At 36.5% G+C, this 24,095-nt stretch overlaps 4 protein-coding genes and 1 non-coding gene across 7 annotated transcripts; 3 read left to right on the forward strand and 2 right to left on the reverse strand.

The window, feature by feature from the left end:
- The first annotated feature begins 11,212 nt into the window (after positions 1-11,212).
- On the forward strand, positions 11,213-14,749 carry LOC137743561 (shewanella-like protein phosphatase 1). Its single transcript, XM_068483478.1, has 9 exons — positions 11,213-11,481; positions 12,286-12,386; positions 12,527-12,640; positions 12,880-13,092; positions 13,190-13,325; positions 13,440-13,615; positions 14,004-14,092; positions 14,195-14,264; positions 14,373-14,749. The coding sequence occupies exons 1-9, from the start codon at positions 11,223-11,225 to the stop codon at positions 14,457-14,459; spliced, it is 1,245 nt and encodes a 414-aa protein (XP_068339579.1). The 5' UTR covers positions 11,213-11,222; the 3' UTR covers positions 14,460-14,749.
- Positions 14,750-15,249: 500 nt separating this feature from the next.
- LOC137742100 (uncharacterized) lies at positions 15,250-18,673 on the forward strand. The gene is made up of 10 exons (XM_068481847.1): positions 15,250-15,605; positions 16,394-16,479; positions 16,600-16,666; positions 16,868-17,010; positions 17,350-17,398; positions 17,491-17,628; positions 17,719-17,799; positions 17,895-18,071; positions 18,152-18,238; positions 18,335-18,673. The coding sequence occupies exons 1-10, from the start codon at positions 15,333-15,335 to the stop codon at positions 18,395-18,397; spliced, it is 1,164 nt and encodes a 387-aa protein (XP_068337948.1). The 5' UTR covers positions 15,250-15,332; the 3' UTR covers positions 18,398-18,673.
- A 31-nt stretch (positions 18,674-18,704) lies between these two features.
- LOC137742101 (uncharacterized) lies at positions 18,705-19,493 on the reverse strand. Its single transcript, XM_068481848.1, has 2 exons — positions 19,402-19,493; positions 18,705-19,319 (listed from the first exon to the last, which is right to left on the reverse strand). The coding sequence occupies exons 1-2, from the start codon at positions 19,433-19,435 to the stop codon at positions 18,820-18,822; spliced, it is 534 nt and encodes a 177-aa protein (XP_068337949.1). The 5' UTR covers positions 19,436-19,493; the 3' UTR covers positions 18,705-18,819.
- Positions 19,494-19,834: 341 nt separating this feature from the next.
- Positions 19,835-19,905, reverse strand: TRNAG-GCC (transfer RNA glycine (anticodon GCC)). The gene has a single exon. It is a non-coding gene; the product is annotated as a tRNA-Gly (tRNA).
- Positions 19,906-20,581: 676 nt separating this feature from the next.
- LOC137743416 (probable protein phosphatase 2C 26) lies at positions 20,582-23,248 on the forward strand. Of its 3 annotated transcripts, none has more exons than XR_011069470.1 (11): positions 20,582-20,820; positions 20,904-20,955; positions 21,345-21,424; positions 21,601-21,682; positions 21,787-21,860; positions 21,950-22,029; positions 22,114-22,211; positions 22,411-22,534; positions 22,642-22,719; positions 22,822-22,870; positions 22,956-23,248. XR_011069470.1 is itself a non-coding variant. In XM_068483302.1 (11 exons), the coding sequence occupies exons 1-11, from the start codon at positions 20,672-20,674 to the stop codon at positions 23,006-23,008; spliced, it is 924 nt and encodes a 307-aa protein (XP_068339403.1). In that variant the 5' UTR covers positions 20,582-20,671; the 3' UTR covers positions 23,009-23,248. The 3 variants fall into 3 exon arrangements, 2 of the variants coding, with proteins under 2 accessions (XP_068339403.1, XP_068339404.1); XM_068483302.1 differs by having other exon boundaries at positions 22,637-22,719; XM_068483303.1 differs by having other exon boundaries at positions 21,790-21,860; positions 22,637-22,719.
- Positions 23,249-24,095: the final 847 nt, after the last annotated feature.

Below are 24,095 nucleotides of genomic sequence, written 5' to 3' on the forward strand. Positions count from 1 at the left end.
TGTAAAAAAATTAATTAAAATTATAGTCGTTTAATCAATCATTGTAGAAAATAGATACCCGATTTATTTAGGCAATGGATTGTAATATTACGACTATTTATTTGTTACAGTTAATTGACTAAATAATTTAAGTTTTGATTATTTTTATGCAAAGATAATCATTATAAATCACTAATATAACTAATTCTGATCATAAATATGAAGTTTTGTAAATTAGCTGTAAAAATTTTTTGAGTGAGAATTTTTACTCATTTTTAAGTAGCTAAAAATTATTCTTCACATAAATTGAACTCTCGATTTAGCCCTTTAAGGAAAGTTTTTTGGTGAAAAAAAAAAAAAAAATCAAATGATCAAGCCCAAGAAACAGTAAATAAGATTCACCTGCACGTGATGTGTGTAGAGGCAATAAAATGTGCGATGTTTAGTAATCGACTCCCCTACGCCAACAAGATCCACAATGCATGGACGTTGCACTTGACCGGACATCCGGTTGTTGGACTCATATTTTTTAATGTACCTATCTACACTGCATCCATAAATGTTATGTCATCACATACAACAACTATGTATATCATAATTATCAATAATAGAAATTGTGTTCTAATTATAAATTAGACTGGTATACGAATGTTGCAAAGAGTTTTTAGTTCAAGTTTATTAAGAGCATTTACGTGCGCTGACATTTGAGATTTGGTGTTTGATTCTTTGTTCCCTTATATATCTTATATACAAAAAATAATGTTGTACGTACGATAAATGCAGCAATTAAGTCACAACTTCAGTAGCATCAATTTAAAAACTCCTATTGAAAACAAATGCGTTAGCTAATTTGAGGGTTAGTTTGGGAAGTGCATTTAAATGACGGAAAGCGTTTTTAGAAAAAATATTTTTGAAATCAATCATTAATAAAAATCCAAGTTAATTCGGGAAAACTATTTGATGTGTTTCTTGCAAGAAGCATACATAATTGGTGGTTCTGGTAGAAAGCACTTCAAGTGTTTGTGAAATTCAAAAACATTTTCTATAAAAACTCTTTCAATCTTTTGAAAGCACTTCAATTGCTTTTGACGTTTACACTCATGGAAATAAGCAAGCCTCTCCGCATCATCCAACTTCCAACGTAGTATATCATGCCTCTACTTGGTGTATTTTTGTACTTTGGTGGTTGAGTTTTCCTTTAAGTATTTGGTCTTAGTATCCAATCTAGGTTTAGTTTTCCTTAAGTATTATGTGTTTCATGGTTTCCTTTGTAAAGTCAAGTATGAGAGTTAGGCAATTTCCACTTAATTAATTTTGATTGTAATATCTTTACTTTTCAAGTACTAGAAATTTAGAATACTGTTCTGTAATTCATACACAGTAATTCAAAACTTTAGGCAAGGCTTGGAGTGCATAGTTTGAGTGTTTTAACCCTCGTTTGATGATCGTTACTTGTCTTAAGTTTTTAGTTTCATTCGTGTGCTTGATATAAAAATAAAAAATAAAAAATAAAATAAAAGTATATGCAAAAAATGAGAAATAAAGGACAATGACAGAGGGGAAGAAATAAGAAAAAATGAATAAAAAAAAAAGGTTTTTATCTCAAATGGTCCAAGAAATTAAAAATCAATCAATGTAGTCATTCTGTCACAATTCTGTTAAAAATTCCGTTAAGTGCTGATGTGGCATATAAATGGGTTCCACAAGGTTTACGAATTTTTATCACAAATGGTCTCTGAAATTGAAAATCAACCAATGTAGTCCTTGAAAATATGTGTCGCAAATCAATATGGTCATTCTGCCACAATTTTGTAAAAAAAATTGTTATATGCTTATGTGGGTTTAATAATTAATTAAAAAAATTGTCTAAATACATTTTTGCCACAATGAATTTTTTTTCTTCTTATCGTAGGACCTACTTCGAAGGGAGATAATTTCCATGAATTCTCAAAGGTATGAGGCTTAACCAAGGCCTAAGAGGGGGTGTGGAAATAGTTTTCAACCAACAATGGACGCACCTAGGTTATAACCTCATTATTTAAGGCAAACCTCATCGTTCTTTGCATCACCATACCACTAGGGAAGAGCCGAACAAGCTCTCAAAGATTAAAGTTGTGAGGATGTTGAGCGCCTAAATGTTAACGGTGGTGTCCCAGTAGTCGTTGCCAATGGGCCAAGCCGTCACCAAAGGTGATCTCAATCCAAGTTCAATTCGGTGAAGGGTGTTGAAGTGTGTAAAGATGGGTGTATTGAAATTTTTTATAGAGAATTAAGAACGAATGAGGTAGAAAAATGTGGACTGGGATCGAAGGTGATTGTAGGACTGGGCTTTTGGGTTGACAAATTTTTTATTAATCATTAAATTATTTTACCTTGTTTGTAATTTTTTTTTTTAATTGAATTAGACTCGTCTGACCTATTTATGTGTCATCAGCACATAACAAAATTTTTGACAGAATTGTGACGGAATGACTACATTGATTTGAGATACTTACATGTGGGACTACATTGATCAATTTTCAATTTTAGGGACCATTTTGATGTCGTGGGTAATTTCAAGGACCATTTGTGAGAAAAAAAAAAAAAGACTTATGAGGCTTATTTATGCACATCAGTACTTAACAAAAAAATTTAACAGAATAATGATAGAATGACCACATTGATTTGTGACACCTATTTTTAGGAACTACATTGATTGATTTTCAATTTCAGGGATCATCTTGATGGTGAGAATCAATTTCAAGGACCATTAAAAATCCTAAAAAAATATTTGTAAGTAAAATCAATTTAACATAGTTTTTTTTTTTTTTTTTTGTGTATTTTCTTTATACATTTATTTTATATCTGTCATCCATGTATTTCTCCTTAATATGCAAAATAAATTAAAGACAAAATAGTTACGCATCCAAGTTATACTATAGTTTTTTTTTTTTTTTTTGTGTATTTTCTTTATACATTTATTTTATATCTGTCATCCATGTATTTCTCCTTAATATGCAAAATAAATTAAAGACAAAATAGTTACGCATCCAAGTTATACTTGTCAAACTTCACTTTTTGGCAAATGGCACGACACACTTATCACATCCGTTGACATGTCAATGTTTATATGAATTAGTTCATCTTGGTCATTACATGGAAGCATCGTCAACTTTAGATTCAAGATTGGACGACCTATCGTTCATGGTGCAGATCGGCAGCAAATCTGGAAACGGCTGGCTGGAGGCTGGACCGACAATCAGCAGCAGGGTGGCATGCATTGTATATAGAATCCAGTGAATTAGCAACGCATTTTCTTCTTAAAAGGGGTTGACCGACTTCAGTCGGCAGACCCTGCCCATTTGTATTTGTGCGCGTTTGTCACATCAAAGTTTGCTAGATATTCTGCATATTTCTGATATCTAAATATCAAAAGAACTCAACTGTATCAAGCCACGTGTGGGTAATGGGTTCATCACTAGTGTTGGCCCTCTCCCCCGGTTCCCCTCGCCCTGCCCGTTTGTATTCGTGTATTTTGTATTCGTGTATGTTTGTCATAAAGAAGATTCAGCGATGATTTTTTTTTTTTTTATCAGAAGAACTCAACTATATCGAGCCATGTGTGGGGTAATGGGTTCATCACTAGTGTTGACCCACTCCCCCGCTTTCCCTCTATAGCCGAGACTAATATCTTTTTTCAATTTGATTATATTTGTCACCCACTAGTGGATGCTTGCAATTGACCAATATTTTGTTGATTGCAATCGTTTTTAGTCTAATTACAATACTACATTAAACCAAAATTATTTAGAAAAAAAAATAAGAATCAATATTATATAGTTACTGAATTATTCATATTTCGTTACAATACTTTGTTAAAAAGAAAAAATTTCGAGTTCTCCTCCTTTTAAATGAAGGAAAGAAACTAACAATAATGTTTTGAATACTTAGGTCAACATCCCTCAATACATATACATTTTATGTGGCCCGTTCCTTCTATGAGAACAACATCGATGGTTGTGTGAGAATGTGAAAATTCAACTCAAAATCTATGAATAATAAATATTAGAAAGTTTTAAGATTATAGTTGTTTCACGGACAACATTTTGGTCCTAACTAGTTAAGACCTAATTTCCTTACCCATCTATAGATATGTGTTGATGAAAGTTGACTCGATACACGCTAAGAAAAATGTCAAAAGTAGAGTACAACAATTACTCGATAGTCGATACAAGCTAAGGAAATATGAAGAGAGAGTACAACACTTATCTACAATTTAAGTAGGTAGATAGTCCACTACTAATTGCCAAGTGCTTTAAGATAAACTCATACTTGAGATCCATCATGCCTAAACCCCAATATAGGTGATTAAGTTGGGAGAAATTATTATTGGTGCATGGTTTGAACTTAATAGTTAAAAATTGTGTGGGTAATTGGTGATGTGAAGTAAGTGTAGCGGTTGGATTTCATATAATTGTAAACTCTTTGAATATTATAAAGAAAATTGATGTTTTACTATCAAAATAGCTCAACTCTTTATAAGGACAAAGTATAGTAAGCTTCCACATCAAATATAAAACCTAGAGCTGAAGTCCAGAATGGTTATATCTAATTTGTAATTACCTAAACGGTGTTATTCCTATCAACAAGTGACCCTAGTTCTATATAACAACTTCAGCGACTATTTGTTAAAACTAAGATAAATACTAAGGAAACTCTCTCAAAGTGAGTCTCTTTATGAATTTTCTACCAGCTTACAGTTTAACGTTAATTTTTATATCAATATTATAAAATATTATGCTAAAATATAAGGTGATACGGAGTACATAAAAAGTCTCATTTTTTTAAGAGAGTAGCCTTATCATTTCTTTAAAAATAGATTATAAATTTTGTATTGGTAAATTAGGTGAAGTGGAGGGGCTCCGTCCTGTCAATCTCTTTACATTTGTGCTCTCCTACTCGAATACATCCACCGCCGGATCCGGATCAGGCACCGGGTCCCCCACATTCTCTGCCCTCAAATTCATGGTTGGGGCCTTGCTGGAGTAATGCAGTACCCCATGCATCTCAAGAGTCAAGACACTCACAGACTCACAGTCAAACTCGCATTCTTATATTCTATACTCTTCTTCTTTTTTTTTTTTTTTTTTTTTTTTGGGTTTTCTCAATGCGTACCACATAATAATAATTAAATTTTCCAATAAGGGTGTTTAGATTTAAATGTCTCGTTGTTTAATTTATTAACATCTATTCTTTTTAGAATTTATATTAAACATTTTCTTACATTTTAGGTGCCAAATATTTTATAAGTAGCATTTTTAATGCAAAATTACACAATTTGCCATATAATGTACCAATTAGCTAATAATTATCCAAATCTCCGAAAATCTAGTAGACGTATGTTTTAAAAATCTAAAACATTTCAAATTTGATTTATTTATGCTTCTAACGTGATCTATATTTATGTTCCTCTTTCACGACCATTCCACAATCTTTTCGTGCCATTTCTTTTCTATCAGTCGATACTCTTCTGTTATCCTTTGTGAGTCATGTTCATTCTCTTTCTATTTTCATTTTATGCAAACCTCTTGATTTGAGTATTCGTACCATGGTACATTTGGAAAATAGATTCTAGTGGTAGATGATATGGGGTATGTTTCCATTTAGTATTGGTACGTTTCTAGCCGATATGTTGTCACATTTTCAATTGGCATGGGTACATTTCATATGAACATCGGTATGTTTCAATTTGGCATGTGTACATTTCTAGACGATATGTTGGTACGTTTTAAGTTGGCATGGGTACATGTCCTATCAGCATTGGTATGTTTCAGTTTGACATTGGTACGTTCCAAGTCATATTAGTACATTTCAACATGGGATGAGTACAATTCAAACTAGAAATTAATATATTTAAATTTGGTTTCAATTTAAAATTCACATTCATATATCTCATGCCAAATGACATTGATCTCACTCCAACTAATCCCCTTTGTCAACAACTTTTATGCAAATTATATTGTGCTACAATATTTTAAAAGCACTTATTTTCTGTTGCATACTACACAACCATGCAATCAAACTAAAACTCAACAAGATAAATGTAGCGTCCATGGTGTCTTCATCATGTTGGATTGGCTATTTTCATAAGTTTTTTCTGTGATCAATGAAGTTTTATTATAGAAAAATAAATGTTAAAAATTCAAAAATTAAGAAATAATATTGATGATTTAATAGTTAATATCTATTAATTATCCAACATAGGGGCATAGATTCTGACACGCCAAAAAGCCTCTATTAACTAAAAAGATTAAGTGGAAAATCAAAATATAACAATTTTCATTTAGAAAAAAAAAACTAATTAAAATAAATTTTAAAATGCTTAGGTGGCCACTAGTCAAGGCGTCTTAATCAAAATTTTAAAAGACACAATTGTTTAATAAAAAAAATTGTAGAAACGAAGTGGGGTATTCTAATTTTCTCTTTCGATAATTCTAACATTGTACAATATTCCAAAGAATAATATAAATATGTAACATCTTTTTCGATGGCATTATTTGACTATTTTTCCCATGATTAGAGAGCCGTCTTTCTTGAAATGGATCTTTAATTTGTCACTAAGATCTTCGGACGACATTTTAAAAAATAGATTTAGAATTTAAAAAAATAAGAGACTAATCTTAATAATATAATAATTAAGGTTAACATGTAAACCATGTTAAGTGGTAGCCGACAAGCAAAAGCTAGCTTCTCATAACAATATAAAATTATTCCGACTTGGAAAATCTTATTTAACATTTCGTACACTATATCTAACTACAAAACGTTTGGAAGAAAAAAAAAATACAAAATATCAATACCTAACACCTCATAACACGTGAGTAATGTTGGTACATTTGTTTGAAAATGTTGCATAACTTGTTTGGTTTTTTTTAACAAATGATATTATCTATACTAAGATGGAGGGAGTGGACTGAGCATCACAATTGACTAGCAATAGTGTGGTTCAAATTCGTCTTTGGCAAGAATCGAACATACGATATTTCACTTACAAGTGAAAAAGAACACTACTAGACAATAGTACTAAGTAATTGCATAACATGTTCTTAGAAAAGCAATATAACCGTAGAAGACAGTATATGGGTCAATTCCTCCAAATAAGAATAAAGTTTAGCAAGAATACATGCAAAAAGGGAAGAAGGATGTCTCGAAATATTGACGTACGTAATATGGACTTCAGTGCTTTTCTATAAATTAGGGTTTCAGTTTATTATTTAAACAACTTTGTGGATTTGTACTCATCAGTTTAATAATATTTAATAAAATTTTGGAGATCTTTTTGTTATTCTGGTGAACTTCGAAATATTGATGAAAGTTTTTGGAACTAGACGTTTGTAAATCCCTTATTATGTATTTTTCGATGAATTTGAATTTAAGATCTTAGCTATAACTATGAGATATCATAACGATGTTATGTGTCTAAAAAGTTATAAAAACCAAGATCCCTAATAATTAAACATCAAATCCTCATAAATAAAAAACTGTATTAGAGAAAGTTTACACTCTTAGGCCCTGTTTGGCAGATCGGATAGGATTAGTTATACGGACTCGGGTATTTGGCGTTCACTCGTACTAAATAAGCGCCGGATTAATTTAACCGGTCGGATAGGATAACACGGTATACACCTGCTTAATAAAACCAACCAAAACGCCTGGATTATTTAGTCGGGGAAGAAGAATATGGGAGAGAAAGGGAGGGAGTTTGGGGGGTGTGGTGGAGAGAGCTGGGGAACAATTATTTGGGATTCTTCTGCAGTCGGGGAAGAAGAAGGGAGAGAGAGGGAGGGTGTTTGGGGGTGCGGATAGATGCGGGAACAAAAAAATGATTTCACTTTTTAAAATTTTTTTTTTTTAAAGTTTGATTCCTCCTATCTAGTATAATACCAAACACAGTATAAATAATACGGTCACTAGTCCGATACTGCACCAAACACCCGACTAATTTAGTCAGTACTATCTGGTGGCTATTTATCCTATCCGACAGAAATAGTCAGTACAGTCCGAACTGCCAAACGAGGCCTTATACTCTTGCACTTCTTTACTAATTATATGATCCATTTGGTTAAAGATGTCCCGAAAATTCTCCATGAGTGATTGTTGGGATTTAACTAAAGGATAATGTTTGTGTCCCATCATGGTGGATTTGTCTCCCCACTTACGATTAACGAACCATTATCATCTGAACATCATAATCGAAACTATTCATTCTCTTTATTAAAGATTATATATGCAACAAATTATTCAATTTGGAGATCTTTTAACCATTTATATGCATAAAACAGATGGATGGTTCATTATAAGGATGCTACTTGTTACCGAAACCGTTGATTGGCTTAACAAGTATGGATGACTAAACGATCTCCAAATTGAATAATTTTTTGCATATATGATCTTTAAACGATGATAAAGAGAATGAATTATTTCGATTATGATGTTCGGATTGTAAAGATTCGTAAGTCGTAAGTGGGAGACCCAGCCATTATCCTTAACTTTGTCCTTTGATGTGCATGAGAGCAAAGCTATCTTGTACTTTGCTCACCCACACATTTTTTTTCACTTGTGAAGAGATTTAACTAAATCTCAATTAGTTCAATCTCAACAGTTCACTCATGAAGAAAATTGTGTAGCAAAAAATTTCTTTTTTTATTATTTATTTTTGAGGTCAGATCTCTTTTATCGTATGCTTTTCCTTCCCAACTCAATCTTTTGCTATAACCAAGGGTCCAGTTGCATTAAGGGTTCCTCACAATATATGCAATACAGGTAAGTATATAGAGCTGGATCAATGTCGGGACTGGCCCTGATAACAATTTCTGAAACCCTAGACTGCGTATGCACGCGTACGTACGTACTTGAATTGACTGAATGTGACTGGACATATACATATTGGTCCGTGTTATGCTGTGAGGGGGGGGGGGGGGGTGTGGGGGGGCTTAATGTCTCATAATATCACATGCATATATCTATCTTTAGTCTTCACCAATAATATTATTCCCAATCCATTTTTGGCAACAAAAGCTGACCCATCGTCTATCACCTTGTATATGTTTCCTCTGCAGTGACTAGACATTGTGGCAGCCCTTCTTTCAAGCCCTCTTTTCCAGCTTCCATTGTTCTTTCACCTTTTTCATCAATTCAATTGTCATCTTCTAGTTGGAAGTTTTACTTGTGTACTACTCCCCATAGCATATACTTGGAGTCGGAAGGGAAATGGAGGTGATATGGAATTTACTTACATGAGAATGACATGATGACTCATGTATTCACTTCATGAGTAACTTTTAACTTAGACAAAATATGAAAGTTCTCATCTATTTCTTCGTTAGAATGTCTTCAATAGTGAATAGTCATACCCGAGTCAAGTCTCTCTATCAAACGAGGCCTTGGTGTGCTAATTATATCTAACAAAAGTGCAAGAAAGTACATTAACTAGCAATCCTTTTGAATCAAGATCAAGACATCAAAAGCAACTTGCATCTTTCTCTCTTTTATTGTTTTCATAATTAAATAAAACACAATTTGTTTATTTATTTATTATTTTTTATTTTTTGAACAAACGATATTATCTATACTAATCGGGAGGGGATGAGCTTAGCCTTACTATATGCTTGTAATAATTCGATTCAAATTCACCTTTGGCAAGAATCGAACCTAAGACCTCTCACTTACAAGTGAAGAGAAATACCACTACATCGTAGTACCAAGTAGTAACGTATTTTGTTAAATTAAAATATCTTAATTAACAAAATTTAATTTAAAGACCAATTCTAGACTCACAGTTTAGAGTCCATTTTTAAATTGGAGAGTTCTGTTTACATCCAAAAGTAATATATGTACTCCCTTATATTATGGACACCCAACTTTTTTACTCTGGACTTGGGTGAACTTTTGAAAGTAGCCATTAGGTTTAGTGAATTGGGCAATCTCAACCGTTAAAGCCCAACAGGCTTTTTTGAAAATAGAAGGGAGGCGAGCTGTTTGCTATGGATTAAGTCCAGAACACAATATTGGGCCAAACCTAACTCAACTATTTTCGATCCACATGAAGCTTTTGCCACCATACTGTCCGTATTATTCAGATATTCTTTTAATATAAATCTGCTATGTACTCTTATCTAATTTTTCAACAAAAGAAAAAAGGATTAGATTAAAAGAAAATTAGTTAATGTAATCATTTTTTTTAATCTTCACCATTGTTGGTGATACCTAAACCACTTAGGTAAGGTTTTTTTTGGCCCAAGCTCTTATTTGGTGCAGAGAAACTAATCCAATTTGAAGTTGTTGATATTTATAGTGATTGATCATAGAAGAAAAATTCTAATTTATTTCATTTTGATTAAGCTTCCTTCCTATTAATTTGGAAGTTCTTCTCATATACAAGGAAATGATTCAGTTCTAGAGCCAAAGATTGTAGTTCTCGAACGAGCAATCAAAAAGATTTTGGAGCATCCTCATGTTTAGATATTGTTCCTCCAATGATTGTAGTACCAACTACTTCTTGGCGAGTTCTACTATGATTAGGTTCATATAAGTACTACTCGACCTTTTGCACTGGTGGTAGATGTAGAACATCATGATTCAAATTGTGTGGAAAAAACTTGACTTGGGCAAAGTAAGTGCATTGTTTAAAATACAGCCTGCACCATGTAAATGGCCACACATAACTTAAGGAAGGTCATACATCTAATATACTTATGATATATAACATCTCAATACTTGATTTCTAAGATACTTACGATATTGAAACCTCGAGATTGACATTACGTACCTATTTGAATGGCAGATTGAAATTTTGCATTCCCCATTTCCTCACCCTCTCGAAATCCAAATACTTCGTCAATCTAGGGAGTCTAATTCTTTATTTTGTGTGGGCTCCACCACTCTCTTGATTCATTCAAAGTTAGTAAACGATTTCGTAATCAAAATCCAACTCCCTATATTTATTCTAATTACCGATACGTGAACACGCTATTAATTGATTGCGTTATATTATACAAAGTTGCATGAAAGATTTTGAGAATACGTTTGTTAAAAAGAAAAATACAATTGCAAATTTGCAAAATTAAAAATCAATATGACAGAAGATATACCAAATGGCAAATACTTGGCTGAGATTTCTTTTTCATGTCCCTTGAAACCCAAATAAATACATAGCCTACATAAAAATACCAACAAAAATAAAGTAAAAAAGCAGACCAATATGAATGGCCCCTGAGTCACTGCTCTTCCCAAAAGAAATGGCTTCGCTCTGTCTCAACTCGCTGCCTCTTCCTCCGCCTTCCCAACCCCGCAAACTCTCAGAATCTCCTTTTCCTCCTCCTTCTTCTTCCTCTTTTTCTTCTTTGTCTTCCAACTCTCTGAATGTTAATAGTTATGGCAGCAGAGGAGAAGCCTTAAAGCCCATTGTCGTCAGTGGCAGCCCGCCCACCTTTGTTTCCGCCCCCGGCCGCCGAATTGTCGCCGGTTCGTTTCATTTGTCTTCCGTTTTACATATACTTTCGTATGAATATTAATTTATTAGTGATAAAAGATGTTTTTTTGGTTTTATTTTCTCTTCTTTGTTGTTGTTTATTTAACTGTTTCAGTTGAATTTTAGATTTTAGCACTTGGATTTGTCAGTGACTCAGTATATGCTCTATGTTGTTGGATTAATATTTAATTTTTGTTCAGTTTTGTGGTTGAATTTGCATATTCAAAGTGTAGAATGCATTAGAATTTGTATGATCAATCCTAGCTAACTAGTCAAGGGACCAGTTTTTTGGTTTCTGCTGAATACCTGACGATTTGATGCTTGTGCATCCGTTAAGCCGTGTTTTTCACTGTGTCAAAACTCGCGGTAGCAGTTGTGATTCGGCACATTTTGAGTTTTTAACTGTCCATTGTAATTTGGTATGTATTGGCTTGAAGCTATGCAAATGTTGGAATTGAATATCTGAAATTATGAACACATTCTTGCTAACATGTCTGGTGTGATCAGCACTATCTTTAGCGTTTTCGATATCAGGTTCCGCTTGCAGGCTTACTTTCCATTATAGCATTAAAAAAGGGGCGACCCCTAGCCTACAAGGCTCCCCGCTTTGCGAGGGTGGGGGGAAGTCTATCATACGCAGCCTTACCATTCCAAAACCCTTGCTTTTTTGCAAAGAGGCTGTTTCTACGACTTGAACCCGTGACCTTTCGGTCACAAAGGAGCAACCTTTCCTTTCCATTGCACTTACTTACCATTATTCACATATATTTATGGCTTTGTGATTTGTGTGTATACAGTTGGGGATCTTCATGGAGACCTTGGCCAAACAAGATGTGCACTAGAGACAGCTGGCGTGTTGAGTTCTGATGGTGAAGATGTATGGACTGGTGGAGAAACGGTATACCTTTCATTGACATAATTCTGAACACTTAAGGTTCTTGCTATTGTCTTCACCAGGCACAAATTTTGTCTTTCTGTTTTGAAAGCTAGTAACTTTTGAAGAACATGGGGATAAAGCTGTTTCCTTGTGTTACTTAGGTGTTGATTCAGCTTGGAGATATACTTGATCGAGGTGAAGATGAAATAGCGATTTTGTCCTTGCTTAGATCTTTGGATATGCAGGCAAAAGCTGAAGGCGGAGCAGTTTTTCAGGTTTGTGCAGCAATTGGAATGTCTTCACTGCTAGATAAACTTATTTGATGCTTTAATTACACTGTATTTTCCATCCCGATTTGATTGTTGAAGAATGTGTTAACCATTCTGATACACTGATTTCATGAAGGTTGGTTCGAAAGATGAGAATCCATTACCCTCTGGTGCAAATTTGAGAAATTTATATGTAGATTGTTTCCTAATTAATATTGTTGATGGTCTTCTCTGTAACGATGTAGGTCAATGGGAATCATGAGACTATCAATGTGGAAGGGGATTTCCGATACGTGGATACTGGAGGATTTGATGAGTCTCTTGATTTCCTGGAATACTTGGATGACAATCGAGATGACTGGGAAGAAGCTTTTGTTAGCTGGGTTGGTGTCTCTAAAAGGATGAAGGAAGAGAGGAAAATGCCCCAAAATTATTGGGATCCGTGGAATCTAGTGAGGGTACTGAATCCACTGTTTCACTTTTTATTCTTTTCCCATTCGGCCATTACTACTTTTTAATTTTTCTTCTGATAATGTTTTCCGAACATTAGGACAGAAGCAAAAAGGTGTGATTGCCAGATCAATCCTATTAAGGCCAGGGGGTCCATTGGCACGCGAGTTAGCACGTCATGCTGTTGTTCTTAAGGTTAATGACTGGGTCTTCTGTCACGGTGGTCTTGTTCCTCAACATGGTAAAAACAGTACTACAATCTGAACAAAGCGGTTTTCTGGTGCCATTCAAACTTTTAGAGAAGTGTATATATTTCTTGTTCCATCGCCTGATAGGAGTATTGCTCCTTCCACAGTTACGTACGGAGTGGAGAGGATGAACAGGGAAGTATCTGACTGGATGAGAGGTCTCGTTGAGATTGATGACAACCCTCACTTCCCTTTTGTAGCCACCAGGGGCTATGACAGTGTGGTTTGGAACCGATTGTACTCGAGAGACACTTCAGATTTAGATGACTATCAGATTAACCAGGCAAGTAAATAGCTATATTTTGGGCTATATTTTGGTTCCCTTTCCATATTCAGTTGTTTTGGTACTTGGGGCGACTTAAAATGAAAAGAATCGCTGCTGCGTTTGACTATTGGTTTCAAATTGCTTAATTATGGAGCTGATAGGGGATTATCTTGGAAATGGGAAAAGCCGGACTAGTTTCAGAATATTCACTAGCATATAAATCAATCATTGTTCTAGCGATAGGGGTTTTCTGCAATTGTTTTGGTAGTCTGATTGATTATTATTCACTAGCATATAAATCAATCATTCTTCTAGCGAGATTGGGGATCAAGATTGAGTTCTTGTCTTCCCTGAATGTTGTCTCCTGCTGACTTCTTTGGCTTTTGAAATTGAAATCATCTTTCAGATAAATTACATTCTTCAACAGACGCTACAAGCAGTTGGTGCCAAGGGAATGGTGGTGGGGCATACTCCTCAACCTACTGGGGCAAACTGGTACGATGCCAAGCTTTCTTCTGTCCAGTTCAGATCATTTATGTCAAACGTATGTACTTTTGTTGTCGATTCAGTTCTTGAATTATGGATTCTTCTTTGCAGTGAATACGATTGCAGCATATGGCGGATTGACGTGGGGATGTCCAGTGGAGTTCTCAATTCAAGACCCGAGGTCAACTTAAGTTTAGCTACTTTCATGCATCACTGCCGGATTCTAATTTCTTGAACATTTAACGGGGATTAAGTTCGTTGAACATGTAATCTTAACTACGTTTTACAGGTTCTAGAAATAAAAGACAATAAAGCAAGAGTTATAAGAAGCAAGAAGGATCCATCCAGTGAATTGACGGTTGTCGATTATATATAGAGATGAGCAAACAAGTTGTTTTCCATGGCTCAAATTGTTTGTACAGAAGAAGAATAGCATCAACGTCGACCAAGGAGTAACGCCATTTTTTGACCATCTTAAGAGCAGAAGCAGAATAGCAGAAGAATAGAGGGAAGATGCCGCTGTATCATATATACCCAAAAGCATTCAAGATTCTTACTTTAATTTAATCTAGTTGAACTTGGTTTTTACTATTCATTCAATTTGAACGGGAACTGCAGATGTAGTTTATACTATATAGTTACCATGGAATGGAGATGTAATTGTAATTTTCATTATTAATAAATTTACTTTTAGATTTACTAAACCGAGCACGGTGATGTTTAAGATTCATGTCGTGGGTTCACTTTATGGGATAAAACTTGATTGTTGTCGTATACTCTTTTTTAACTGTGCCAAGAGTTGGGAATTGTAACTGCAAATGTTAAATCATTGGGTTGGTATTTGACAGACTTTAAGAAAAGACATAGAATATTTAAAACTTAAGGAAGATTTAACTCAAAATATTTGAATAGTTGAGGATGTGGGCCCATACTTGTCACTTCATCATTTAACAACAAACTTAACATAAAATTTAACGGAGGTCTGACATTGCAATGAATTCATAAAACGATGTATGACATTGCAATGTTTAAAACATAAAAGATTATGATTCGACTTATAGTAGAAGTAATTTTGTGTAATTTACCCTAATAATTAAATGAATTTGTGATGACGAAAACAAGACAAAAAAAGCAGTTGGACGGTGTTTTCTTGGTTTTGATGGCCATCTCCAACGTCTACCTTTGTAAACTCCGCTAACCTCAACGCCCTCTGCGCACTATATCACTCAATCCGCCTACAATTTCTTATATGCACACCTGCCTCAGGCTTAACCTCCACCACCCTCTTATCCTACGCACCTCACTCGCCACCATGGCCGCCTACATCGCCCTCCCCTCTTCCATTTCTCTCAACTCCTCCTCCTTCTCGGGGCTCCGGAATGGCGCCGTAGCCCAGCTCGGCGTCCGAAACCTCGGGCGATCTAGAATTTCCATGGCCGCCTCCGTCGGATCGCAGACTCTGCAAGGCGACGCCTTGTTCGCCGATTACAAGCCCTCCTCTGCTTTCCTCTTCCCTGGCCAAGTGAGTTCGTTGCTCCGCTGCCATTTAATTTGTTTAATGTGAACAATGTCGTTACTTTGCTGCTCAATAGTCAGTCTAATTTGGGAATTGAATTCAAAATTTGAATGCTAGTTTGATATGAAAACTTTGTAATTTTGGAAAAATTGTAATTTGGGTTAGTAATTGAATAGTTCAAAAGTGCTTATGGATCATAAAAGTACTTTTTAGTGCAGGGCTTTTGCAAGGAGGACTTGGAATTTTATATATATTTTGACATGCTTCTGCTAGAAGTGCTTCTTGCAGAAGTGCGTATGAGTAGAAGTACTTCCTACCCGGACAGGCCATGCGTGTTTATTCGTTTGGAGTTTCATCATGTTATGGTGCTAAAGATAGAGAGTTCTGAATTTCTCCATGAAACTTTAGGAATTGAATTCAAAATTTGAATGCTAATTTGACATGAAAAGTAAAAAGTTTGCAATTTGGGCTATAGTTTAAGGGACTGGTTACTTAAAAAAGAGCCAAAAGTGCTTTTGACAATGTTTTGCAGAAAAACCCAAAATTGCTTGTGGACATGAAAGTATTTTAGTAAGCACTTGGATTTTTGATAAACTTCTTGACATGCTTTTAATATATTCACTTCTTACAAAAGAGCTTACCAGTAGAAGTACTTCCTGCATAAGCACTCCCAAACGAGCCCTATGTGTTTGATTGGAAATTCATCATGTTATGGTGCTAAAGATAGCGACTTTGAATTTCGGGTTGAGCTTCATTCTGTTATATTGTAATGTTCTACTGTGTTTGCAACTCAGGGTGCACAAGCGGTTGGAATGGGAAAGGAAGCTCAAAGTGTTCCTGCTGCAGCAGAGTTATACAAGAAAGCAAACGATATTTTAGGGTAACTTTAAATAGAGTTGTTCGTTAATTTTAGCTTAGCTCAGAATCAGATGTAGTTATCTTCTTTCATTTAACGGAAAATTGGGTTTTGGGAGTGATTTAATGTATACGTTGTGTGCAGGTTTGATCTTTTGGATGTTTGTATCAATGGACCAAAAGAGAAGCTAGATTCAACTGTTATAAGCCAGGTATGTGCTGTATTACTTGTTCGGTAGTTTAGTTCCACAGAAATAGGATTGTTGTTCCTCCATGAAATGTTTTGAATGTGCACCTTATAGTCAGTGATTTTCGGGGTCGGAATACAACATTTATGCTCTTCTATGTCAAATGTTCGAGAATGAGTTTTTCTTGTGAATCATTGATAAGTATGCACCACTACTAATTTGCAGCCTGCTATTTACGTCACAAGTCTAGCTGCTGTTGAGTTACTACGTGCACGTGATGGAGGTCAGCTGATCATTGATTCAGTTGATGTCACGTGCGGCCTAAGTTTGGGAGAATATACTGCTCTAGCATTTGCTGAGTCATTCAGGTGAGTCATCGAACTGAGCAGCATATGTTGTAATTGCAATTGTATTCACAAATACATACCAACTGAAAAATCCGTTAATTTTGCGATCTCCTGTTATGGGGGTGCGAGGAAGAGTTTATACATGAATTATCTTTTATGCCGCGTTTCCATGTTTATAATACGAGGGAGAGGAAGCATCACTTTCATTGTTCACCTAGTACTTGGTTTAAGATAGGAGATTATTGTTAATGTAGTCGTAAATACATGAAAGCAGATGTAGTACATTTGTCTGATCTTCAGTGGTGCCTATCTTCTTGTACTAATCTTTCCTTTTTTCGTTGGCTTGATTCAATATGTAAGCTTTGAGGATGGGCTCAAGCTGGTCAAACTGAGGGGAGAAGCTATGCAGGTAAATTTTTGGTTGTGTCGGTTCATGTTACTGGAGGGACTAGGCTCATAGTCTGTTACACTAACATGCTTCCTTTTTACAACTTACTTCAGGCAGCTGCCGATGCTGCCAAAAGTGCCATGGTCAGTGTCATCGGGTTGGACTCAGACAAGGTGCAACAGTTGTGTGATGCAGCCAATGCAGAAGTTGATGACGCTGACAAAGTTCAGATTGCAAATTATCTATGCACTGTAAGAACTTCAACTTAGTAACCCTAAGGTGATTGCATCTTAAGTGCTTTTTAACAAAGTTTTGACCACAGCACAATTTTGTTGTGGTAGGGAAATTATGCCGTTTCTGGTGGTGTGAAAGGAATTGAAGCAGTAGAGGCTAAGGCAAAGTCGTTCAAGGCCCGAATGACGGTACCATTCTTCATTTCCTACTTAGATGCAGTTCCATCCTTCTTCTATTAACGATTGATGATGAACCCACTTCTCCCCTGTTCCATTACGCTCAGGTGCGTCTAGCTGTTGCTGGCGCTTTCCACACCAGTTTTATGGAACCGGCCGTGTCAAGATTGGAAGCTAAGTTGGCAGAAACACAGATCAGAACACCAAGAATACCAGTTATCTCCAACGTTGACGCACAGCCACATTCAGATCCTGAGACAATTAAGAAGATATTGGCTCGTCAGGTAAGCTATCTAGAACTTTCTCCTCCCTATCACGTCACACGAGCAAGATTACTGATCTAGACCTAAACTCAAATTGACAGGTGACTTCTCCTGTTCAATGGGAAACAACCGTCAGGACTCTGCTCGGCAAGGGGCTGAAGAAGAGTTACGAATTGGGTCCCGGAAAGGTACACAAGACCATACAGAACACCAATAGAATTTCAGTTTCATCGTAGGGTGCTCAATTTCTTCGCTTCTAAGTTTATGGTTGGATCGTGTATCAGGTTATAGCCGGCATTGTGAAGAGAATGGAGAGAAGTGCAGACATTGAGAACATTGCCGCTTGAGAGAGGCCATCGCCACTGCACTTCTACACCAGCAGCATCCCGTTACCATTTATTGTAATACATTTGCTAATGGCGGCACCTGGCGGCTGTTGGCGGCAGTGGAGAGCAGGGGCAGCAGTCGCAGTTCTACTTCCCAACTTTCCCGGAATTTACTACTGTTTAGAGTTATGTTAGGCGATTAGAAATCCTGTTTTTGGTATAATAATGTTTTTTGCTTCCTAATTGTAACCTTCTTTTATTAATTAATCAGAATTAGTAGTGCATAATAAGGTGGAAGATTTGGTTTTTTTGGAAGATTTCCCCACAATTATGTGAATTGCTGGATATTAATATTATTGAAATTATATTTTACACCCAACATATTTGAAAATTTGCAGTCCGCTCCAATCAGATAAAAAAAGTGAGAATACAATTAAACTGTTTTAGCTCCGGGACGAAGATTGTCCGACCCCGCGAAGGCGGTCCATCCAGTTGTTCTCGGCGATCAGGCCCGCCCAATGCGGAGGAGTTCCGGCGAAGGAAATTCCACGCATGGCCTCTCTGACCCTCGTCGCGTTCTCCGCCGTCAGCGGCGCGTTTCTGCGACTCTCGTCTTCTCTGAACGCCCTCAGGATCGCCGAATCGGAAGCCTCCTCCTCCTCCTCCACTTCTTCTTCTTCCGCTTCGCCATCCCTACTGCTGTTCAAGTGATCATTGCGCCCGACGTCGTCGTTTAGCTGGAGAAACGAGATTCCCCCCTCGACCTGATTGACAGTGACGCCGTTGGAGTGCAGCTGGGAGTGGATCGTAGCGGCGTCGTTTCCGATCTGGTCTTCGTCATCTTCGGAATCGACGGCGGAGACTGGCTGGTAGAACTCGGCGGCGGCTGCATCGTCATCGTCGATGTTGGAGTCGGAATCGCTTCCGTTCTGGAAGTCTGTGACTGAAATTACTATGCACATATCAATAATCGATAAGTAGAGAAAATTGATAAAAAAGGAAGAGAAATGTGGGAAATACGAAACCTTGGATGAAATCAGGAGGAGCTGCGGCGTTCATCGTCGTTTCAGTGGTGGAGAGAACCAAACACCCGACAAGTGTGAGAGGCTCGTTTTGGGGAAACTCTATATATACATTTGGAATAAATTGTACTAATAGTCCTCAATTTTAATTCAATTGTAACAATGATCATTTTAATATAATTTATTTTGACAAAATTCTGAAGAAGTTAACGAAAAGGATCATAGCTACACGTTTTAATAAGTTGAGGGACCTTAATTATAACAATGATCATTTCCAACATAACTTATTTTGAAAAAATTCTGACGAAGTTAACGAAAATGATCATAACTGCACATTTTGATAAGTTGAGGGACCATTACTCTAATTTAATTAAAATTAAGAGATCATTGCTACAATTTACGGTAAAGAACAACAAAAAAAAAAATAAAAAAGGGATGCACCAGCCGGGAATCGAACCCGGGTCTGTACCGTGGCAGGGTACTATTCTACCACTAGACCACTGGTGCCTTGTTGGAATTTGAGAGGAAAAGTTTCGAAATATAATTGTTTTAGCTGCTTTCTCATGACCAAGAAGGCTTTTAGTCTATGACAGAAATTTTGTAACCAATTCCTTTTATCGTGGATTGGTTCGGTTCGTTTGGAAGTGTTTTTAGTATGATTAAATGCATTTTTGGTAAAAATATTTTTTGAACCAATTCTTAATAAAAATACAAGTAAATTTTGAAAAAATACTTTAAATGCTTAGCGGAAGAAGTATGAAACAAATAAACGGTTTTGATAATAACTAGTATCCTTACAATGATCCTTAATTTACCTAATACATATGAATGACCAAAAATCTTCAAATTATTATTATTCTTTTATATTTTTGCTAGACATAATTTTTAAATGACAAATGACATAAAGAACAATTATGCTTTTAAAATTTATACCCAGCAAAGAAAAGATAGTAATACGTATACATTTAAAAAATACATTAATCACAACTAGATGGACAATGAGATGCACCTACACGACGGATACATGTATTGTCCTATAAAAAGTAATTTCTTTTCCACTTGGATTTTAATTGGAGAGGTAAGTTCATAAAAGCACTTTTGCTGAGAAGCGCTTACTAGAAACAGCCACATATGGGCCCTGATTGTTTACTTGTGGAAGTGCAAATAAAGAAGCTTTGTGGTTGTGGCTGAAGTTTCAACTTTAAGCCACACATTTGAGCTCTCCTACAAGCTTGCCTGGCAGGTGAGTGAGGGAGGGAGGGGGAGCGGGAAAATGGCAGTTCCCATATTCCGGGCCTCAATTCCGAAGTCTCACCCTCTCATTCACTCCATTTCCTCAGCTCTATCACTCACTGATGAAACTTGGAAGAGGAAAAGATTACTATCCTGCTGTGCTGCTTCGTCGGAACTCAAACCATTTCGGTGAGCCCAATCCCGAGATTTTCCTTATCGTTTCAGTCAAATTCTTCGAGTTAACTGTTTGAGCTTCTGATAAAATTATGTAGGCCAGAGCTGTGTTTCTCTGTTGGAACTTATCTTATTCCACATCCCAACAAGGTTAGTGCAAGCTCGCAAACCATGTGGCCTCGCTTGGTGTCTAGGATTGGATTGGATTGGATTGGATTGAAGTATGGAATGGTTCTACTTCCAAATTTTACTTACTTTGAAGGCAGAAATGGATTCGTCATGAAGGAAACTTATCCCTCACAATTCTACTGTTTTTGTGGTGATTGTAAGGGGTAAGCCGCCTTCTTGTCTAATCTATCTTCTACCTTCAAACGTACATCGAGTCTAGTCTGTTACCAAATTCATTTCAATCATAGACACCAAACGAGGCATGCATGTCAACTCATGCTTTGTAAGTTTTTTTGTGGTAAGCATCAAGTTTCTTTAAGAAATTCCCGGTCTTTTTTTTTTTAACCTTTGCAAGTCTGTGTGTGAAAAAGGTTGAAAAAGGCGGGGAAGATGCTTTCTTCGTGAGCAGCTACAATGGAGGAGTTCTTGCTGTTGCTGATGGTGTATCCGGGTAAAGTTCTCAAACAGCGTTTTACGAGTAAAAAAAAAAAAGAACAAGGAATCCAGGGAAACTGGTTTAATAAACTCAAAGGAGTGGACACATAATTCAGATGTTTTTCTGTATCGATGCTGTAAGTCGTTTCTTGATTTCGGAATTTGTGATCTTCTTGTTATTTGGCTTGGCAGTTGGGCTGAACAGGATGTAGATCCTTCATTGTTCCCGAAAGAATTGATGGCCAATGCCTCAAATTTTGTGGGAGATGTGGAGGTAGTTTCTCTCTAAACCAAGTAGCACTTTCACTATTGTTAAGTGGATTTTCGAGTCTCTGCATATTTCGTGTTTGCTAAGAACCATGCATGTCACCTACGTAGCAGGTGAACAACGATCCTCGGATTCTGATAGGAAAAGCACATGCTTATACCTCTTCGATAGGTTCTGCTACGGTGTAAGATCATCATTTCGTTCAAGAGAACTTCGCTATAGTTGCCATATTTGTTCAAGAGATTCTTACTTTAGCTTTCCTTTGCTGATTAGAATGATTGCCATGCTGGAGAGGGACGGGATTCTGAAAATTGCGAATGTTGGGGATTGCGGATTAAGGGTTATTCGTGAAGGTAATAGTTCAGGCTTTCTATGCACAAGTTCTGATCAACTCTCGGTTTATTTTAAGTGACATGTAGCTGTGACTTGACTTGCAGGTAAAATCAAATTTTCCACATCTCCACAAGAACACTATTTCGATTGTCCATACCAACTTAGTTCAGAGATTGTTGGCCAAACGTATCAGGATGCGATGGTATTTACACCGATCCAACCTTATGCGATTACTGTCTACATTTCTAGTCTTTCTAAACTTTCAGTCCAAGAGTCCTACTTCGAATCAACTGCACACACACGTACACAAATGTCTCGCGGGTTTTTATATCTCCTCTAGTTGCTCTCTGCATTGAAACACAACGGTCGTAAGACTTTCGAGTGCTCCACTCCGATTGCAGGTTTCCAATGTTGAGTTGATGGAAGGAGACACCATAGTTATGGGCTCAGACGGACTTTTTGACAATATTTTCGACCATGAAATTGCTTTGACAGTGGCCGGACACAGAGACGTTGCTGAGGCTGGTATGTGTTTCCGAAATCAAACAAACGTGACGGGGAATTAAATAGTAACTAAGCCAGCTCAGGATTTATGTTATTTCTAACTGAAATTGATCTTAATGCTAGCAAAGGCGTTAGCTAATCTGGCAAACAATCATTCGTTGGATTCAAACTTCGATTCTCCCTACTCCATGGAGGCTAGATCAAGGGTAAAATCATCGATCCGACTTAACCAACTTCGAAATCATAATACTCTTTCTCAACGAAAACATAATTACGTATTGATTTCCTTCCTCCGTAACACCTTTCAGGGTTTCGAGCCTCCTTTGTGGAAGAAGATTCTCGGAATGAAGCTTACAGGCACGGCCTATCCGGTTTTATACTATGACGAGAAGGCCCCGTTATTCGTTGATCTATTGGCTGACCTGAGTTTTCTGTTGTGCAGGTGGAAAGCCAGATGATATCACTGTGATTGTTGGTCAGGTTGTAAGCTTATGAAGCATTTTGGTCTTCTCCAAGAGATTCAAACTTCAAATACAAACATTCACTTTTCCGGGTAGCCGGGCTATAGTTTTTCGGCAATTTTCATCCGGTTTTACGGCAACTGATTGAAAGTCGTCTCTTCATATTTGTCTACAAAAGTCCTCACTGCTATTAAGTTCTAGCTGTTGTCTGAATTTCTTATCTGTTTTAAGAGTACAATGCCATGGATTCTTCAAAATAAAGATCAACAGTCCAGGTGAAACTTTTGCGTCAACGTTTGTTTGGAAATGCATTTCAAATGATTAGAAGCTTCAAATACTCAAAAGTACTTCTGGGTTATTTAAAGAGTTAAAAGTACTTTTCCGAGAAAAACTTGAATTTCTGAGGAGAAAGTGTCTTGAAAAGCAGGACCAACACGGCTCTAATACAAAACAGAAATCAACAACAACAACAAAGCCTCTTCCTACTAAATGGGGTCGGCCATATGAATCTTAGAACGTTATTGTGCTCGATTTTGTGTTACATCTTCCATTAAATCCAAGTACTCTTAGAGTCTCTTCCAAAGTCTTCCTAGGTTTTACTCTACCCCTTTGGCCCTGAACATTTGTCTCATAATCGCATCTTCTAAGTAGGCCTTCATTTCACATGTTCAAACCACCGTAACCAATTTTCTCTCATATTTCTTTCAATTTCAGTTACTCCTACTTTACCACAGATATCCTCATTCATAATCTTATCCTTTCTCGTGTGCTACACCCATTTTATGTACGTGTTGATGCTTCATCGCCCAACATTCCGTGCCATAAAGCATTGCCGACCTTATTGCCATCCTATAAAATTTTCCCTTGAGCTTCAGTGGCATACGACGGTCACACGACACGCCGAATGCATTCTTCTACTTCATCCATCCGCTTGTATTCTATGATTGAGGTCTCCATCCAACTCTCCGTTATTTTGCAAGATAAATCCTAGGTACCGAAGCAGAAATCAACAACATGCGCGAAAATTATTTGCGAGAGATGGAATATAATTCAAAACTTTATGACTGATTGATTGATTCATACATCACCAAGAAACCCAATGATGAAAGGGATTCCAAAGG

The sequence above is a fragment of the Pyrus communis genome, chromosome 8 (assembly GCF_963583255.1).
Source record: "Pyrus communis chromosome 8, drPyrComm1.1, whole genome shotgun sequence".
In the NCBI taxonomy this organism is placed as follows: Eukaryota; Viridiplantae; Streptophyta; class Magnoliopsida; order Rosales; family Rosaceae; genus Pyrus; species Pyrus communis.

Bases quoted from the DNA above. Each gene is read 5' to 3' on its own strand.
- LOC137743416 (XM_068483302.1), top strand. From the start codon at position 20,672: ATGGCAGTTCCCATATTCCGGGCCTCAATTCCGAAGTCTCACCCTCTC. The intron at 20,821-20,903 runs GTGAGCCCAATC...AAAATTATGTAG, and splicing joins TCGGAACTCAAACCATTTCG to GCCAGAGCTGTGTTTCTCTG. The intron at 22,871-22,955 runs GCACGGCCTATC...TCTGTTGTGCAG, and splicing joins TCTCGGAATGAAGCTTACAG to GTGGAAAGCCAGATGATATC.
- LOC137743561 (XM_068483478.1), top strand. From the start codon at position 11,223: ATGGCCCCTGAGTCACTGCTCTTCCCAAAAGAAATGGCTTCGCTCTGT. The intron at 11,482-12,285 runs GTTCGTTTCATT...GTGTGTATACAG, and splicing joins CGGCCGCCGAATTGTCGCCG to TTGGGGATCTTCATGGAGAC. The intron at 13,093-13,189 runs GTACTGAATCCA...ACATTAGGACAG, and splicing joins ATCCGTGGAATCTAGTGAGG to AAGCAAAAAGGTGTGATTGC.
- LOC137742100 (XM_068481847.1), top strand. From the start codon at position 15,333: ATGCACACCTGCCTCAGGCTTAACCTCCACCACCCTCTTATCCTACGC. The intron at 17,399-17,490 runs GTAAATTTTTGG...AACTTACTTCAG, and splicing joins TGAGGGGAGAAGCTATGCAG to GCAGCTGCCGATGCTGCCAA. The intron at 18,239-18,334 runs GTACACAAGACC...ATCGTGTATCAG, and splicing joins ACGAATTGGGTCCCGGAAAG to GTTATAGCCGGCATTGTGAA.
- LOC137742101 (XM_068481848.1), bottom strand. From the start codon at position 19,435: ATGAACGCCGCAGCTCCTCCTGATTTCATCCAAG. The intron at 19,320-19,401 runs GTTTCGTATTTC...TAGTAATTTCAG, and splicing joins TCCTCCTGATTTCATCCAAG to TCACAGACTTCCAGAACGGA.